We start from the raw sequence: 19,809 nt of genomic DNA, 5'->3' as shown, positions 1-19,809 counted from the left end.
TCAGGGACGTAAAATTGTAGGATGTCTGAACTCCTTATGGTGGGATCGCCACATTTCCAAAAGGAACAAAAAAAGAATAGGGCAAACCATGGTTGAATCAGTTCTTTGTTCTATGGCTCTGAAGTATGGACAATTAATGCAGACCTGAAGAGAAGATTGTTGACAGTTGAAATGGATTATTTAAGAAGAAGTGCTAGAATATCAAGGCAGGAAAGGAAGACTAACGAATCTATAAGAAATAACATGAATGCTACAGAAACGGTCATTGACAGAATAGAAAGAAGAGGTTCAAAATGGTTTGGACATCAATTGAGAATGTCTGACAAACGTTGGCCCCAAAAACTTCACAAATCGAAGCCCCCTGGAAGAAAAAAAAGAGGTAGACCTCGACGCTCTTGAAATGAAGGAATTAGAAGAGCGATGGAATCGACAGGTTTGGAGGAGGAGCATGCCTTGCACCGGGAGGATTCCCGGAGGAGAACGGGAATACGGCGATAGCCGTCTTCAAAATGTATTGTATTTACAAGTTCGATTAATGTCAAACGTCAATAACCTTATTTTAACCTTCAATTTTGGCTTATTCCCATTAAAATAGTAATTACTTTAAAATGCCACAAGAAAATAGCTTCAGAACAATAGATAAGATCTAGATAAGAGAAGGGAGTGTTCCAAAAATGTCGTCAGCCTTACAGTGGCCATCCCACTTTTGGAGTACGGTACGTGCGACAGTCAACTGCGCATAAGTAAGAGAGGGTGGTTTTAGTTGGTAGGTAGGATAATAGATACCTGAATCTTTGGAACGGCTATCTTTAGTACTTTAAATTAAACTAAAACCCAAATTGCAGGGACTCAACATGGAGGTAGCATAAAAAAATTTCAAAACCCCCCCTAAGACAAATTCTGGGTGCGCCACTGTAAAGTGGACTTCTCGTTCATACAAATTCATCCCACTACCAAACTTAAAATTTTCCTAATTTTAAATATCTAACATTAATTTTGAATTCTTTTCTGCTACAAAACCGTGTATTATTATTTGTAAAATTTTAAACAATACTTTCTTACTTTCTAAATAATCCTGAATTGTTTTTTTTTATAAAATTGTTCTTAGAAACCATTCACTGTTTTAAATCCACTGTTCTCCGAAAACCCTTATTACAAATAAAACATATTTATAAATTTTTAACCTATACAGGGTGTTGGATATTTATCATCTCATGGTATTTTCAAAATAAAAATTTATTTTATTTTCGATCTGTTTAGAATCATAACAATATATATATATAGGGTGCAGCATTAGTACGAGGAAGTAATATATATATAACTGATTTGTCGTAGGAAATACGAAAAAAATTATTTAATCACATGACTGTTTTCACTTTTGTTTCGGTTTATTGTTTTCATTGTGTCAATAATATTTTTTTAATTTCAGAAACTTACTTGGAGATGTAAGCAACAACTGCTTGGGGACAAGCGATTACGTGACTGATATTTCAAATTCAATTTTCTCATCATCGTTTAGTCTCAATATCTCAAGTAAAATAGATTCTTCAGGGATATTTTCTGACTTTGAAGTATCGACCCCAAAACAAAAGGTGAAGAGGAATTTATCGAAAGCTTTCATGCCACGCTCAGAGGTAAGTATTAATTATAAGTTTATATTTTTTTGCACAATTAACGTGGAGTCATCAGCGAATAAAACAGGAATCAGAGGTGGAGATAGAACGGATTGGCTACTATACTGTAGATGGATGATCTCAGAGGAGAAGATCTCAACCGCCATCGGCAGAACGACTCGAATCAATGATAAGAGAAACTATGAGGAATTGGATGTACCGGTAGCATTCCGGCTATGACGTATATTGCATCCTCAAAAACTGTACGGAATGCGCTGGCACTCTTAACACGTTTAAGTCTCAATCGCTCAAACGATATACTGATGCAACCTTTCTCCGTGATTCTTGGTTTCCGAGGCTGTCAGCCCAAATCAATATTCCGTGTGGTAATACTGACGTGACCACTGACGACAATAACTTCCTCCTGCTTTGTTTCGAGCCATCAACATTCGGCATTACTGTTATACTTGCTACTTGAAGGTGAGTCTGGCATCAGTCAGCACTCCCAAGTACCGAAGCAATGATTGTGATGTGATTTCATGTTCTCCAATGCTCAGTGTTACGGTTTCTACCTATTTACGACTAGTAATAAGCACTGCCTCCGTTTTGTGTTTCGCTAGTTTTAAATTAACTGTGTTCATCCACTGGCAGATTCTCTCGAAGATAATGTCGATCGTGAGATTTATTTCCTCAAGGTGCTTTGCGACGATCACCACAGCCATGTCATCGGCGTATGCCACGAGCCTAGCATGTCTTGGTAATTCTAGTTTTAGCAACCCAGCATACATAATATTCCACAAAAGAGGGCCTAGTACAGAGCCCTGTGGTACTCCTCCAGTAATTTTTTATTCCTTCGCGCCAGACTTTGTGTCATACAGCAAAAAGGATTGTGTGCATCAATCAAATATGTATATATATATATATATATATATATATATATATATATATATATATATATATATATATATATATATATATATATATATATATATATATATATATATATGTGGAATATATGCGACAGTAAAACGGCATGTATTTGGTGTTTCCTTAACTTACGGAAGGAAATACACCGGAATATATATATATATATATATATATATATATATATATATATATATATATATATATATATATATATCTTATGTTCCTTGACTTACGGAAGAACACAAGAGAAGTACAAGTTATAAAAGTTAGCAATAATAAAATAGCACAAAGATAACAAGTAATGAAAATAAGTCAGACGTATAGTACGTGAGACTTAAGCAGCAGGGACGTTTTCAGACGCTAAGTCCTCGTAGAGGCTTCCGTGAGAAATACCGTACAATATAAAAACAATATATATATATATATATATATATATATATATATATATATATATATATATATATATATATATATATATATATATATGAAAAATAGGGCAGACGTATGATAACGTGAGACCGTATTTTCAAACAGAAAATAGCACAATAAAATGGCAGAAATATCAGTAAATGTGTACGTATTTCAAACGCTAAGCCTCGTAGAGGTTTCCGTAAGAAATGCCGTACGAAACACAAGTAAATATATATTTATACGAAAATATGTCAGACGTATGCTAACGTGAGACAATATTTTCAAACAGAAAAATAAGCACAATGAAAAGGCAAATATCAAATAAATGCGTATGTTTTCAGACGCTAAGCCTCGTAGAGGTTTCCGTAAGAAAATCGTACAAAAATGCAAATAAATCAATAATAAAAATCAATATAAAAATGCACACAAATATCAACAGTATATATAGCAAATAAGGTAAGAAATAATAAGGCAGATTCTAGGTGGATGATTAACACCGTACCCAGAGTCTTCAAATACGAGGGCGAGCTCGAACTGGCCGATGATAGAAAATCCACCTTCTTTTATACAGACAAATCTTTTGTCTTTTGGGATTATGACGTAGTAAGATGGATTTTCCCGTCATCGAACCAATAGGAAATTTAAATTGTCGAAAGATTGGAAATAACATTATTTCCAACCAATGGACAATTTTTCCTGTGTGTGGAGATGTGTCCGGTGCGCTGATTGGCTACTAAATGAGAGCGCCCGGCGACAAAGGCAAATATTCCTGTGATAAAATAGAATCGATTGAAATCAGTCATATTCGGATAAGTAATTTTTCGATAATTTTCTGTGGCAGCCAATAGTTTAATTTTGTGAAGATTTATCATTAAATAGTGGAAATAGTTTAAATCGTAGTCGATTTTTGAGTTATTCTACCAGATTTGGTGTGCAAATGAAAGAGTGAGAAGTTGAACTATCGTTAAAAAAAAAGAAGAAAGTTTATCATTACCATGATTTGTCGAATCCGTTAAAACGTGTAATTTTAATCGTGTGGTGGTGAAAGAATTGGGGGTTTCCGATTTTCTTATCTGAAAAGACTTATCATCACAGTCAAAATTAAAGAAAACAGAGTCACGTATTTACCTATCACAAATTGTTAAAGTAATTGTGAAGAGAGAGAGCAAGATTTTACACGTTAAGATTGACGATAGAGTTGATAGAGATGGACTTTTTGTAGACCAGAGTGTTAAAATCTATGATAAAGGACCCCACACCTGTGACGAAACCTTCTGGGATTGCTAAGAAGAGAAAAGAACAAATATTAAAAAACTTAGGTCAAATTATACCGGCGAACCGCCATCAATTTTGGGAAGAATTGCCAACTTCCGATTAATAATAATTTTCATTTTGTATTTTTAAATAAACGATTTTCGTAAATACTTATATATTATTCAACAAATGTTCATAAAAAATATTATTAAAATATTTAAATACTTTGCCTTTCGAGGCAGTTATATAAATTTTATAATAATTACATAATTAAAACCAAGCTTAAGACAAATTTGGATAATACGTGGTTTTAGCTAAGTAAACTTGACATAATTCTTTGCTTTGTTAGCCCGTATGTCGCATAACTAATATCCATATGGTAATTTTGCAATTTTTATTTTTTGGAAAAGGTTAACTACGATGCTACACACTCTACCCTAAATGATTTTGTGTTATTATTGTACCAAAAGCACAAGGGATTAAACAAAAATTTTTAATCTCGTTTTTCTCAAAACTCGCTATAGTGGAGATACGGGGTTCTTTCTTAATAGGGCAGTGTACTTCTAGCTCTGTCACATAGTGTCTTGCCGTCAATTTTTTTTTAAGTGCGTGCGTGCGTGCGTGGGTGTGTGTGTGCGTGCGTGTGCGTGTGCGTGTGTGTGTGTGTGCGTGCGTGCGTGCGTGCGTGCGTGTGGGTGTGTGTGTGTGTGCGTGCGTGTGTGTGCGTGTGTGTGTGCGTGTGTGTGTGCGTGCGTGCGTGTGTGTGTGCGTGCGTGCGTGGGTGTGTGTGTCAAATGATTATTGACAAATACCCAGATATCAGTAAAAAATTGTTCCTAACAACAGACGCGTCGAATGCGAGCTGCTCAGCAATTTCAAGGCACAACTACAGGGGAACGGACTTACCAATAGCTTACGCATTGCGCAGCTTCGACAAAGGAGAACTTAACAAATCTATAATAATACAGGAATTACTCGCAATTCATTGGGTAATAAATTATTTCAAATGCTATTTATATAGAGTCTCACCAAGACTGAGCATTCGGATCAAAAACATAATCGAATACAGCAACAGCATGGCCACATGATATAATCACTTTGATTTGGGTCAAATGTTGACACAGCTTGATCAGATAGTAGTAGAGAATGCAGTATGTAAAGCAAAAATATACGTAAATGACATTATTTTCAAATTGTGCACAAACGAAAGGAAAAAAATTGAAAAATGTAGAAATAGCGTGCTACAATTTTAATTATACTGAACAAAAATAAAGAGCGACAAATTATTTTATAAGATTGGTGACTGCTGACTCAGTGGGAACTTGTAGAAACCTCGGGTCCCGCTGACTCTGCTGAAACTGCATGTGCAGGGATCCTTATCGGTTCTGGTAGTTGGAAGTCGAAACCTGATACCCTGAGAATCGTCGTTATAAGTAACATTGGTTGATGTAATGGATATAACAGCTCCCCCTTTAAGATGAAAGTTGGTGCGTGGTAGTAATCCCTCTAGACCTCGGAAAGATTTTGTCTTTTGGTATTGTCGGTTCAGGAAATCGTTGGATACAATCGACTTTTGAAGGGTTAGGCTTGACGCCATCTTGGATGATGAGATGTTCGAGATACGCCACCTCTTTCCTGAGAAATTCACATTTATCAGGCTGGGTTTTAAGAGTAGCCTTTCAAAGACGTTTGAAGACTTCAGTAAGGCGGGAAATGTGCTCGTGAATGGTAGGGGAGTATACTATAATGTCGTCCATGTAGACAAGACATCGTTCTTTCAAAATACCGAAAAGAATATTGTCCATGACACGCTGGAATGTGAATGGTGCATTTTTAAGTCCAAAAGGCATACGAGTAAATTCATACTGTCCGTTATCAACGGAGAAGGCTGTTTTAGGAATGTCTTTGGGATCGATTTCGATCTGAGGAAACCCGGAGGCAAGGTTGAGAGTTGTGAAATATTGACACTTTCCAAGCTGGTCTAAGAGATCGGAGATATTAAGAAGAGAGTATTTATCGGCAATGGTACATTCATTGAGCTTGCGGTAGTCTATTACTACTCGCCATTTTTATTCTCCAGAAGAGTCCATTTTTTTGGGAACGACCCAAGCAGGAAATGACCAAGGAGAAGTAGAGGGCCAGATGATGCCTTCGTTGACCATCTTATTCACTTGAGATTTTACTTCCTCTTTGTGGATCTGAGGATATCTGTATGACTTAGTAAAATTGTGTTTGGCGTTATTGGTCTTAATTTGATGTTTGATCTCACTGGTGAAAGTGAGGTTGTCTCCCTGCATGTAAAATATGTCTTCATAATTTAAGCAAAGATTTGTAACTAGTTCTTGTTCTTCCTCGCTAAGATGTTCTGTTCGAAGTCGAGATTTGATTTTGTTGGTACGGTCAATTTTATCACAGCAATAATTTACCAAGTTATCTTTTGACTGGAAATTTAGGATAGGGTAGTTCGAATAGGGTTCAATTACGATATCGGAAAAATCGATAATTTTGGAGATTGCGTTTGCATTTACTACGAATATCAGAAATTCTCCTTTTTCATTTACGTGTACTGACGCGTTGGGGATATGGACTTCATCTTTTTATTTTTTGTGCAAAATTGCATCTGTATTCCACAGATGACATGTTAACTTGAATATTTTCTCAGATCTGGAATCTATTTTAATTTGTTAGGGGGTTTCTTGTTACGCGAATTAGTTTCTACTTTGTAGAGAGGTAATGTTTTAAATTTTGTGATTAGTTGTTTGTTTTTGAGGTCTATTGTACATTCATAATGTTCTAAAAAATCGAGGCCCAATATTCCATCGAAATCAATATCTAAATTATGGATAAACACTTATGGGGGTTTCCCACTTGAAACGGGACCAAAGTTAATTCAGTGACAAAAATCTTATGGTCTGTAGTACCCTGTATGGTAATTTTTTCGGGAAAACATGGCTTGAAATTTCGCGGTATTTTCTTAAAAGATAGATAAATATTTGATACGTCCTTTATATAATACAGGTTTTTAGAGTTCACAGCAAGAAGAGGGCTCAGAGAAAATTCTGTTCTGGAAAGTTCAGAGATGGTTTATGATGTCGTCCAAATTCAGAGTTTGAATCTGATTCCGTATTTGAGACAAATATTCGTTCATTGATTCTTGATAGTCTTGGCTATCAATTAAATCGGTTGATTGATCGAATGAATGGTAATAATCAGGAGGTGAATAATTATTATCAGAGAAATCTTCGTACTGGTAGCTTTCATTTGAAGATTGTCAGGTTCGTAGTTAAAGAAATGAGCTCTGTGTCTATCGTTCGAAAAATTAGGGTTTTATGGATTACAGAAGGGCATACTCGTGAGTTATTTTGATTTGGTGTGAATTGAGGTCTTTGTTGATCATTGGGTGTATTGTTTTGGTAATTATTATTTGAACTGAAAGTTGGTGTTTGAAAGCCATTGTTTTCAGCGTTATTGAAGTTTTGATGGCTATTGAAATTTCGAGAATTGTTAAAATTATGGGAGTTGTTAAAATTCTGCGAGTTATTTTGTGAATTTTTGCGAGAACGACATTCATTATTCGAGTGGCCCACACGTCCACAAAACGTTCATCTAGGTGGTTGAAGGACTGATCTTCTGATGGGTTGATTGTTTTGGTTTGGTTTTGGAGGATTGGGTCGATTGATTTTCTGTATTTCGAAATAGAATAATTGTAACTCTCGTCTAATACGGACCTGAGCTTCAAGGTCTTTTGGATTACTAGAACGAATGATATGAGCGATCCTTGGATCAAGGCCTGTCAATAAGGTATTGAGCGCCATTGATTTTATTAATATAATTTGGGCCTGTTTCTCTCCAGCAGAGAGGTTAGAGTACTGTATATTAGCATGCATTTTTGCATTAAGGATTTGGACACGATTAAGGAATGTAAGAGCCGATTCATTCGGAAGAAGTTTGACTTTGTAAATCTTGTATCAAAGAAGATAGGTCTCTAGTGTCCTCAAAATTGCCGTTGTCATTTATGGTGGTCAATAAATCAATATAACAATAAAACACTGAAAACACTATTTTACTTCCACAAACTTTATTATAATATTTTATCACTACAGCTGATTCGGCAGAGTGCATTTCTTAAGTAAATTTTGTGGAAGTTTTGAAAATAAAGTTTTCAGTGTTTTATTGTTATATAAAATGAATTTCCATCAAGTAACGAGTCGAATCCATCACTTATTAATAAATCAATAAATTAAATACAAATATTGTATTATGGATTGATTCACTAAATAATTATTCAAAATATCAGAAAAGTATTTTTCTAAGACACTGTCTGATTAACCGAATAATCGACAAAAATAATCGTTTTTAAAAATGAAAATAAAAAAAATCGACGATTTACAGAATAAAAAATTTATAATTAACAAAGCAATCAGCAAAAATATTCAAATTCGGCATGCACTTATTGATTGAAAGAATAATTAATATTGGGGTATCGAACAGTATATAATAATAAAAAGTATAAAACATAAATTATATACGAAATGATTCAATGTTAGACATTAGTTTTAAAAACATCAAGTCATTTTGTTATCGACAGCTCTACTACCAGGGGCTTCAATTGTGTTCCTTTCGTATATTTCTGCAAAGTTAGGACGCCACTGCTTTTTTGAGTTTATTGGTTCTTTTCTGATTAAAGGATTGAAATCCACCGTTGTCAGTTAAGTTGTTCCTTGTTCTGTCAAAGTTTCCAGATCCTACTGACTGCGCCACTTTTAAATCACGAAACACATTAAAAAAAATTATTTCAAAAATACAATGAACAAAGTAACGTGCTACAATTTTAACTATACTGAACAAAAATAAAGAGCGACAAATTATTTTATAAGATTGGTGACTGCTGATTCAGTGGGAACGTGTAAAAACCTCGGGTTCCGCTGACTCTGCTGAAACTGCATGTACAGGGATCCTTATCGGCTCTGGTAGTTGGAAGTGGAAACCTGATACTCTGGAAATCGTCTTGGTACAATGCATATAACACACACACACACACACACACACACATATATATATATATATATATATATATATATATATATATATATATATATATATATATATATATATATATATATATATATATATATATATATATATATATATATATATATATATATTGATATGATTGGTGTTTATAGAAATTAATTTATAAGTTACACATTAGATAATATTAGATATTAAATTTGGTTATTTTAATAAGTTATATACTAGAGAATTTTATAAAAATATATTTATGTGAGGGCATTTTTAAGAAATTAGCATATAAAACGAATTTTTTTATATAATTATAATGTTGTAAATATATTTAAGTGAGCCCTGTGACTAGGCAATCAGATATACATACTCTGAAGTGACATTTAAGGAATGGTTGTGAATATAAAGTGGGGTTATAATAATAAAATGTGTAGTTTATTAAATTAGAATGTTAAGTTAATGATTTAAGTGTATATTCTGATCTGAAAAGCCTAAATGTCAACAAAATTATCAATAGAAAATTAATGAATTCTCCAGAATGCAGAATTTGACCTTTATTTACGGTGGAACACTCTGGATTAATGGTTATGTCTGTGAATCGAACATATACTGTTTCCAGAAAATTCAGACATGTATTTAATAGAACAAATGGAACATCATTTCTTACCAGATGATTCTGGAACATCCAAAAAGATATAAATACCCGGTGATTTGGGTTCAAGAAGTCAGTCAGTCAGAAAGTTTAGTAAGAAAGTCCATTCAGTTAGTCAATCAGTTATGAGAATTAGTTAGAGGCAGTCAATCAGTTACAATTGTTCAATATAGTGAGTTAAATCAATATTAAGAAACAGTATAAAGAAAATAATATTGAAGATTAAAAATTATGTTATGTATAAATGATAATTGGATAATGGAAGAAGTATTAATTGAATATTAAAATTAAATAATATATTTGGTGATTGGATATTGGTATATACAAAAGAAGAATAAATATGTTGCTGTTTGCTGGTTTGCTTGGTGGTTTATAAATGCTGGTGAAGAAAAATATCTTAAATTGGTGGAAGCTAATAATTGGAAAAAGTAATTTCACAAAAACAAGGATAACCGAAGCTGAGAAGAAGACATTTGAGTGGTGATTATAATCTATATAGTGGAAAACAGTTCATTTAGGCATTCAGTGACAGAAAGGTACAAAATTTTGTTAATATAATTTAGTTAGTGTCATAACAATTTCAATTTTGTAGACAGTTTGTTTAAATTTTACATTGTCTATAGAATTTAATTAGTTTCATAAGAATTTCAATTTAAAGATAGTTTATTTTAAATTTACATTGGCTAGGTTAGACATATATGTGTGTTTCATAATAGATATAATAAAGATAATTTAAAAAAGTACTTACAAACTAATTCTTTGAGAACCGCGATAAAAACCCTATATATTATATTATTAAAAATACTCATTGCTCATCATTCAAACAAACAATACATCATAACAATATATATATATATATATATATATATATATATATATATATATATATATATATATATATATATATATATATATATATAGGGTTTTTATCGCGGTTCTCAAAGAATTAGTTTGTAAGCACTTTTTGAGAATTTTATAAAAATATATTTATGTGAGGGCATTTTTAAGAAATTAGCATATAAAACGAATTTTTTTATATAATTATAATGTTGTAAATATATTTAAGTGAGCCCTGTGACTAGGCAATCAGATATACATACTCTGAAGTGACATTTAAGGAATGGTTGTGAATATAAAGTGGGGTTATAATAATAAAATGTGTAGTTTATTAAATTAGAATGTTAAGTTAATGATTTAAGTGTATATTCTGATCTGAAAAGCCTAAATGTCAACAAAATTATCAATAGAAAATTAACGAATTCTCCAGAATGCAGAATTTGACCTTTGTTTACGGTCGAACATTCGGGAATAATGGTTATGTCTGTGGATCCAACATATACTTTTTTCGAGAACATCCATATAGAAGAAATAGAACTAAATCGAACATGACTTCTTACCAGTTGGTTCTGGAAGACTGAAAAGATATAAATACCCGTGATTTGGATTCAAGAGGGCAGTTTAGTAAGAAAGTCCATTCAGTTAGTCAATCAGTTATGAGTTTTTTAGTATGAAAATTAGTTAGAGGCAGTCAATCAGTTACAATTGTTCAATATAGTGCGTTAAATCAATATTAAGAAACAGTATAAAGAAAATAATATTGAAGATTAAAAATTATGTTATGTATAAATGATGATAATGGAAGAAGTATTAATTGAATATTAAAATTAAATGATATTTTGGTGATTGGATATTGATATATTGAAAAGAAGAATAAAAATAAATGCTGTTTGCTGGTTTGCTTGGTGGTTTATAAATGCTGTGAAGAAAAATATCTTAAATTGGTGGAAGCTGATAATTGGAAAAAGTAATTTCACAAAAACAAGGATAACCGAAGCTGAGAAGAAGACATTTGAGTGGTGATTATAATCTATATAGTTGGAAAACAGTTCATTTAGGCATTCAGTGACAGAAAGGTACAAAATTTTGTTAATATAATTTAGTTAGTGTCATAACAATTTCAGTTTTGAAGATAGTTTGTTTAAATTTTACATTGTCTATAGAATTTAATTAGTTTCATAAGAATTTCAATTTAAAGATAGTTTATTTTAAATTTACATTGGCTAGGTTAGATATATATGTGTGTTTCATAATAGATATAATAAAGATAATTTAAAAAAGTACTTACAAACTAATTCTTTGAGAACCGCGATAAAAACCCTATATATTATATTATTAAAAATACTCATCATTCAAACAAACTATACATCATAACAATATATATATATATATATATATATATATATATATATATATATATATATATATATATATATATATATATATATATATATATATATATATATATTACACGTCATTAAAAAGAAGCAACCTAAAATTTTTGACATTTTTTAATTTTTAAATTGATTATCATTAGATGCTTGTTTAATGTTTAAGAATATGTTCTAAAGAATTATGCAACCATTTCGTAAATAACAAACGTCAAAAAAACTTCTCCCAAAATGATTTTAATGGAAATTTTTAAAAATAACAGTGTAAATCGTTTCTGCTTTCTTTATAAAAATTACCATAAAGTCGTGATTTTCAATATTCTGTATTACCACTTCTATTTTGAACTAAACTCCTTATTCGGCTTTGCATTGAATTGATCAAATTCTGGATGTTGTCTTGAGAAAAGCTTCCCATTCTTGTATGAGCACCAATAGAAGCTGCTCACGATTTATTTGATCAGGTATTCTGTTTTTTACTCTTCGTTTGAGTTGGTCGCAAATATGCTCAATCGGGTTTTGATCCGACCAATTCATTCTTAGCACACCGACGGTTTCCAGGTATTGTGTTACCATCCTGGATACGTGTGGCCGCGCGTTGTCTTGCATGAAAATAAAGTTTTTGTCCACAAATCCATTAAAAGGCGTTGCATGCTCGTCTAGAAATTCGGTATTATCGGTGAGCATTCAACGCTCCTATATTAATAAACACGAGATCGGTACAGCCTTCGAATTAAATGCTTCTCAAAACATTACAGAGCCTCCTCCAAAAGCAACACGTGCTTGTCGAGCACAAGCAGCATGTCGTTCCCCACGCCTTCTGTACGTTTTGATGCGACCGTCTGAGCCATAAAGGAACATCCTGGATTCATCACTAAACAAAACATTTTTCCAATCTTCTATCGTCAAATGCTCGTGGTCTCTTGCAAACTTAAGTCGGCGTTGTCGATGTGCTGCTGTTAACAAAGGTCCTGTTGCTGAGAGCTCTTAGACCAAATTCCCTAAACTTTCTTCTCACTGTAGAAGTGCTTAATGTCTACCAGTGAGTATTTGGAAAGGGTTTTGGATTGCTCTATCATTACAGAACCGATTTTGCAAAGAAGTACGTTGTCAAGAACGGTCTTTCTGACCGTCGTGATTCTTCTTGCGCCTGATCCTAGTCGTCGTTTGTGAGATCCAGTCTCTACGAATCGTTGGTATGTTTTTCGGACCATACAACGACTGACTCCAAGCAGTCTGGCAACTTCTCTTCGACTTGTTCAATTATCAATCAAAGTAACAATTTGCACAGATCTAGCAAATCTCTCAGCCACAGTTTTGAAATTTAAAAATTGCACAACTCACTCTTTGAACGACTGTAAACTAATGAAAGATTTTTGATAAACAGAACAGTCATATTCCAAGAAAAACAACGTACAAACTATGGTACAATGAACATAAGGTAAGTAAAGGGGCTAGGAGAGTTCGGCGTATTTTCCCATGTTAAATCCCATAAGAAATCGCTAAGGTCCATTCAGGTCATTTTTGACGCTTTTCGAAGTGGAGGCGCGACCACTTGGATCGCGACGTATGAGGTGTCAAACGAACGGAAAGGGGACGGGGAACACGTAGAGGGAAAAAACAAAGATGGCGGCATAGTCAAAACGACACTATAACGCATCGCCGGGTCTATTGGTCCGAGTGCAACGTATGAAGCGTTAAACGAAAGGTGAGAGAATAATGTATACATCAAGATGAAAACAAGAAACAAAATCAATGCCAAAACGACACTATAACGTATCTCCGGGTCTATTGGTCTGATTGCAACGTATGAGGCGTCAAACGAGCGTGAAGGAAACGGGTAACACGTAGAGAGAAAAAACAAAGATGGAGGTGTAGTCAAAACGGCACTATAACGTATCTCCGGGTCTATTGGTCCGATTGCAACGTATGAAGCGTTAAACGAAAGGCGAGAGAATAATGTATACATCAAGATGAAAACATGAAACAAAATCAATGCCAAAACGACACTATATCGTATCTCCGGGTCTATTAACCCGATTATTACGTATGAGGTATCAAATGAATATAACGTACAGCAGCGGCTATCGCTGTAAATAAAACGAATAGGAACGTTTACCATTCTTACACTATGACCAAACCAACATTCATCCACTCTATAATCTTCACAGTAACGCATGAAAAGTAACGAGCTGTATACTATATTTTTTACATACTACATAAAAATGTTAGCAAGGACAGTCAAGCAATAAGTAATGCTTAAATGTAATAAGTAATGGGTAAATGTAATAAGTAATAAACTGCTGTTAGTATCTAAGCAAAGGAATGATAGTAAGTTAACGAATATAGAGCCATGTATAAAAATGATTAAAAGCATACCATGAAAGGAACGTAGTCAATTCGGTTCAAACAAACATTTGTTGAAAAACAAAAATTTATTCTTAACGGCAGTCACCAACGTGAAGGTACGACTACACGACCGCCGGGAGAGGTTATGTTAGTATGGGACAAACAGTATGAATGAAGTCATTTACATAATATAATAATTTATTTAATAATTTTACTTAACTTATTAAGATCAGCTCATAATTTAACATGGTTTAGAAGACATCTTTTATTGATGGACATCCTTTATGTTAAGACATCGACACTTTGGTGTAAATTCATTAGTAACTATGTTGTATAGCGTTCAAATGAATTATTGGGGGCTAATAACTCTAGGTTATCTTTAAAACTAGGAAATTCTCCGACTCCTGTTTTGGGACAGGTTATCGAAAAACAAACTTAAAACTAAATCAAAGAAGGCCGTTAAGTTATCGATTGTCTTAGGAGGCTGCACGAACACATAGCTCTGGAGTTAACCAGAACGGTTCATTAATTTGCCAGTGGTCCATGATATCTTTTTAGTGGTCATATCTAAACATCTTTTTTAAATGTGCTAATCTTAAGTATCGTGATTTAGAAATAATATTCAGAAAATTAAGATCTATTACAATTATCATATAATATAAAAAACGAAAAGCGGAATGAAATGGTGAAATAATGACTAATAAATTCTGAATCAGATATATTTTAAGTTGTAATAAATAAACCACGCTATAAAAACGACAATATACAATTTGCATCCATCTTAAAGTCTAATCATCAAGGATAAATGTTAAAATATGACTATTGATATATTAGATATATTACTTTGCGTTAAATCTAATCAGCATCCATATTAGAATCAATTAAATAATGCCCCCACGGAAGTGTATCATATGACTCCGGAAGGTGATGTCTTTTATCATCATTGGGGCTTAGCGCAATCTTGCTTTGTGTTATGGTATAAACATGGTGCTTATCTGAGCGTATTAGATTCTGTGAAGCATACACCGTTTTTAAGTTATCCAAACACTACATAGTCATCAAACGTAACTTTCATGTTCACCACAGATTTCTTTACCCCCTTCGCCTTCTTTGTTAACCTAAAATTTTTAATAATTACTTCAATTTCTTCATCCTCATATTCTTCATCATTCAACTCTTTACGTTTTTCTTTTAGCTCATATTCAGTGGCAGCTACTTTTACCGTGTACAATTTTGCTCGAAGACCTATGTAGTCAGTCATAATGCGACCTTTATTCTCATCTTTCATCATGCCCAACACCTTCTTGTTAACCTGAGGGATACCATAAATATTGTCTTTACGATAGTCTGAGGTATCAAAATATTTGTAGCAATCTTCTTTCATAGCCTCATATGGGTCTTGTTCACGTATTTCCACGATTACACTATCGGTATCAGTATAGCAAGTTGTAAAGTTTTCTACGAACCTGCCAGCTAAGTATCCATATTGAAAATCATAGATTGTTGTTTTAGCCAAGTCTAAAATACTCATTCCGATATAGATTGGTTTATCTAGCCATATTTCAGCTCTACGCATCTCAACAGCTACCAAGTTTTCACTAAAAATCGTTGCATTCTTAAACAATGGGCTACTTATTCTAGCTTCAGTTCCGTAACGACCCTCCCACAAAGTAAGCAACTTTATATCAATGCGCTTGCGCACTGATTCTATAGTCTTCCCGAACACTGCATTATTCATAAGCTTAAAAAGATCCTTTTCAAACTCATTTTTCGCTGCCTTCCGGAGATTTGTATTAAGATCGATGTATGACTTTAACCATGGAGCCTGTTTGAATTTCAATACTCTATGTATCTTTTTCAGGATCAATCCATTTGCAAGCGCCTGTTTTAGTGCTCTATAATGTATTACATATCTTTCTTTATCTTGTAGGGTGGCCATTAATTTAGTCTGCTCTCGCGGACGTGTAGGAGGAAGCATAGTCTTAGAATTTAAAGACTCAGGACAAAACGGGATATCTTTATGACGATCATGAAGATGTTGAGGGTACTCCAGATCAACCTCGAGAATGTACCCTTCAGAAGCATCGTCAGCAATGGAAAGGACATCAATATTGACATCAACCCACTCGAAACCCCCATATGGAAGATATTGAGACATGGCCCAACCATACTGATTATTAACATCAAAATACATAGGGAACGTTTTTGGTTTAGATGGGTCATAGTTGTTGATGTATGGATTGTTACCTTTCACACGTCTTTTAGAGCAAACTTGACTAAGACCACCACGAATACCACGTTGAACAAACAAATGCATGTTAGGATCGGTTAAAAGCTCCAGTTCTTGACCTGTATATTTAAGCATTGCATCCCAAGTAAAACCAGGTAAAGTATAATAGTGAGCAGCGTCAAGATTATAAGTTTGAAGAGAGCTGGATCGGAATCGCTCAAAGATATCTACAAGAAGAAGAATGTCAGTTTTCATATATAAATCGACACAATCCCCGAGAGTTGCACAATTGAATGACGACCAGACTTCTTGAGCGCGACGATAATGTCGACGAGGACGTGGCTTATCTTCAAGTTTATTGTAAAAAGACTCTATAGGAGGCAAAGAAGTCTCATAGAATTTTTTAAATGAATCTATATAATCATATGGCATGATACCTTTTTTAGTTAGAAGATGGAAATTCTCCTCAGGAAGCGAAGTATATTGGGACTTGAGATTAGGAAACTCGGGGAGGTAAGAAGCTAATTTATCAAGAGAAGAAGACATAAATCGATAACTATCAATAAAACGGAATTTAATTCGAGCATCATCAATATGTTTTGTAAAAGAAATGTATTTTTCCTTAGTAATAGGAAGAAGATCTACGGGGCCTTTGATGTGTGTAGCAATATCGTTAATAATAAAATGTGCGTCATATCCGGAGAGATTATGAAATATTATTGGAATTGTATGAGCATCTTTATAATTAATGTTACACCCTTCGTGAGCTGCACCTCTATAATTATTGTCAGGAATAAAGTGATCATGGTCTCGCACTTTCTTATCATTGAGGGAAAAGCGCTGCTCATAGATATGGCAATGAGTGGCTGCATGGAAATCGCTCTCTTGCTGAGTTGTCACATTTATATCATATGGGCACATAAACACCGTAGAAACATCCCCAGCAAGCTGATTAAGTTCATCTGCAAACCACCGCATACAATCTTTTCCTCTATACAATTTGTAAAAAGAGAGCGCATTATCATACGAGCATTTAAAGACGTACCCAACTGCTACAGGAATATGTTCTTGAGGTTTTTTAGGATCTCCTGTACATTTCAAAGCACTCTCGAGATCTGCGTACACGGCGAAGGGAGCTTTAATCTTATTCCGGAAATTCTTAAATTTCAACATTTTATTGCTTTCATCAGGCATTTTAATGGCTGTTTCATTAATTCTTATGCAATCTACTGTGTGAGCTTCTAGCTGAGTAGATGATGAAAACGGTTGTAGGCATCTATCACATATAAGATCTGATCGACCGCTGCAGCATGCCTTATGAATATTTAACTTTTCTTGTGATCGAAAGTAATGGAGGCAGCCATCGCAGAAATATTTGGCTCCTTTACGTTTGCTAAGCTGCTTGGAGAGGAGGCGGGACAAACTTTTTAGCCAAACGTAATGGTATCTAATAGGACCTTCGGTATCATTATATTTATCTTGAATTAAAAGCAAATTCACATGTTTATCCTTCTTGTTTTTAGTTAGAAATGTAGGGAGGGTCGCAATATCTCCTTTTTCTTTTTTCAAAACGTATACATTAATTGAAATGTCATTCTGTTTTTCAAAATTAGGAATCTACCTCATCGTCATTGGCCACTGTATTCCCTTCAACTTTAATATGCTCGAGTAGTGTGGGTAAGATGTCATTAAAGCAGAGTTATTTCGACATGGATATAATGCCGATACGACAGCCCACGCAAAGCATGCCTCATCATCGTTTTTAACATTAATACATGCCTGTTTACTTTTTATTTGAGGAGGAAGTTCGACGTATGAGGAGCCTAGTTGAGGTGTAAATTTGTTAATGTTTACCCCCAGGTTAACAACAGCCTTTAGTGCCCAGCCACTATCTCTCTCTTGGAATTCCTCTAGCTTTTTGCTGAGGGGTTCAGACACATGGTTTTCAAACCATTCGTCAAGATTTGTGTCTTTGTATATTGGAGAGTTTGATGTGGTAAAATATTTGGTGTCTTTTAGGATTTTCTCACCGCTAGCTATCTCGAATTCTCCCCCAAAAGCAGTATTAACTTTAACTACCTCATCCTTCTTTAGCGCGTTTTGAATCCTACGTTTGAATAGCACCTTGCAATCTACTAGGAAACTGCTGGGGTCTTTGTGTTTGAGGTTTGAGATGACTCCAGTTCGAATTCTTGAGTTGAACGCTGATAAGGAATCATCCCATTGTACTCTATGCTTAGCAGTCTCCTTCATAGGTGTAAGTCCACCCCCCTTCTTTTGTTCGGCCTTCAGTTGGTTTCTCGTTTTCACATGCCTCATCTGAGCTTCTAAATGCTGCTTCTCACCCATCGTCTTGGCATATCTCATCGAATCTCGTATCTTTTTACACGCTTTCCTACACTCAGTCAGCCCTTTCTTAACATTATCTTCCTGATAATCATTTCTAATCAATCCCAAGATGGATGCAATTAGCTGAATAAGTTTAGCTATCATGTTTAAACAAAACAAGCAAATATTCAAAAATAGATTAAGAAATAAAAAATTTCCAAAAAAAAAACGTTATATCAAAAAAGTCAAAATATTCAAAGAAATCAAAATTTTCAAAATTTATCACTCACCAGAGCACAGATTTAAACTCACCAAAGCACACGTCTGTACGCTAGGAATATCTGAAACAGAATGAAGAAAATAGCATAATGCAGGGTATAAGGTAAACTTTAGTCGGACGGAAAACTGAATGGTATTATAAAAGGCTCCTCAAATGCACAATGCCAATACAAGTACAATAAATACCTATACAATAAGCATAATATACTGGCTTTCCATTTTAAGTTTGTTTAAAAGAGAAAGGCATAGCATAACATATTAATCAGGTAGTTGTCAACAATAGCCGTAGATATCGTCACCAAAGAAAATTTAGATATAAACATCTGAAAATCATGATTACCTCACGTGTTCAGCACTAAGAATCTCGATAACTTTGAATAATACCATCAAGTTCCCACTCCTCGGATAACAGTCAAAAATCTGCACCAAAAGACCTATGTCATGGTTAAATAATCTAAGACAATGGTATAGATGCAAACAATGTATATTTTTTAGAGTTTTTATTTTCTACTTATAATA

General features: G+C 33.9%; 1 protein-coding gene across 1 annotated transcript in view; it reads left to right on the top strand.

Annotated features, from left to right (window-relative positions):
- The window catches only part of LOC140441396 (uncharacterized), a 343,618-nt gene that overhangs the window by 237,499 nt on the left and 86,310 nt on the right, over positions 1-19,809 (top strand). Inside the window, exon 4 of the mRNA XM_072532110.1 lies at positions 1,430-1,634. Within this exon, the coding sequence (XP_072388211.1) occupies positions 1,430-1,634 (205 nt within the window). The remainder of the gene's footprint in view (positions 1-1,429; positions 1,635-19,809) is intronic.

The sequence above is a fragment of the Diabrotica undecimpunctata genome, chromosome 5 (assembly GCF_040954645.1).
Source record: "Diabrotica undecimpunctata isolate CICGRU chromosome 5, icDiaUnde3, whole genome shotgun sequence".
NCBI lineage: Eukaryota > Metazoa > Arthropoda > Insecta > Coleoptera > Chrysomelidae > Diabrotica > Diabrotica undecimpunctata.
This window is presented reverse-complemented; position numbering and strand designations above follow the sequence as displayed.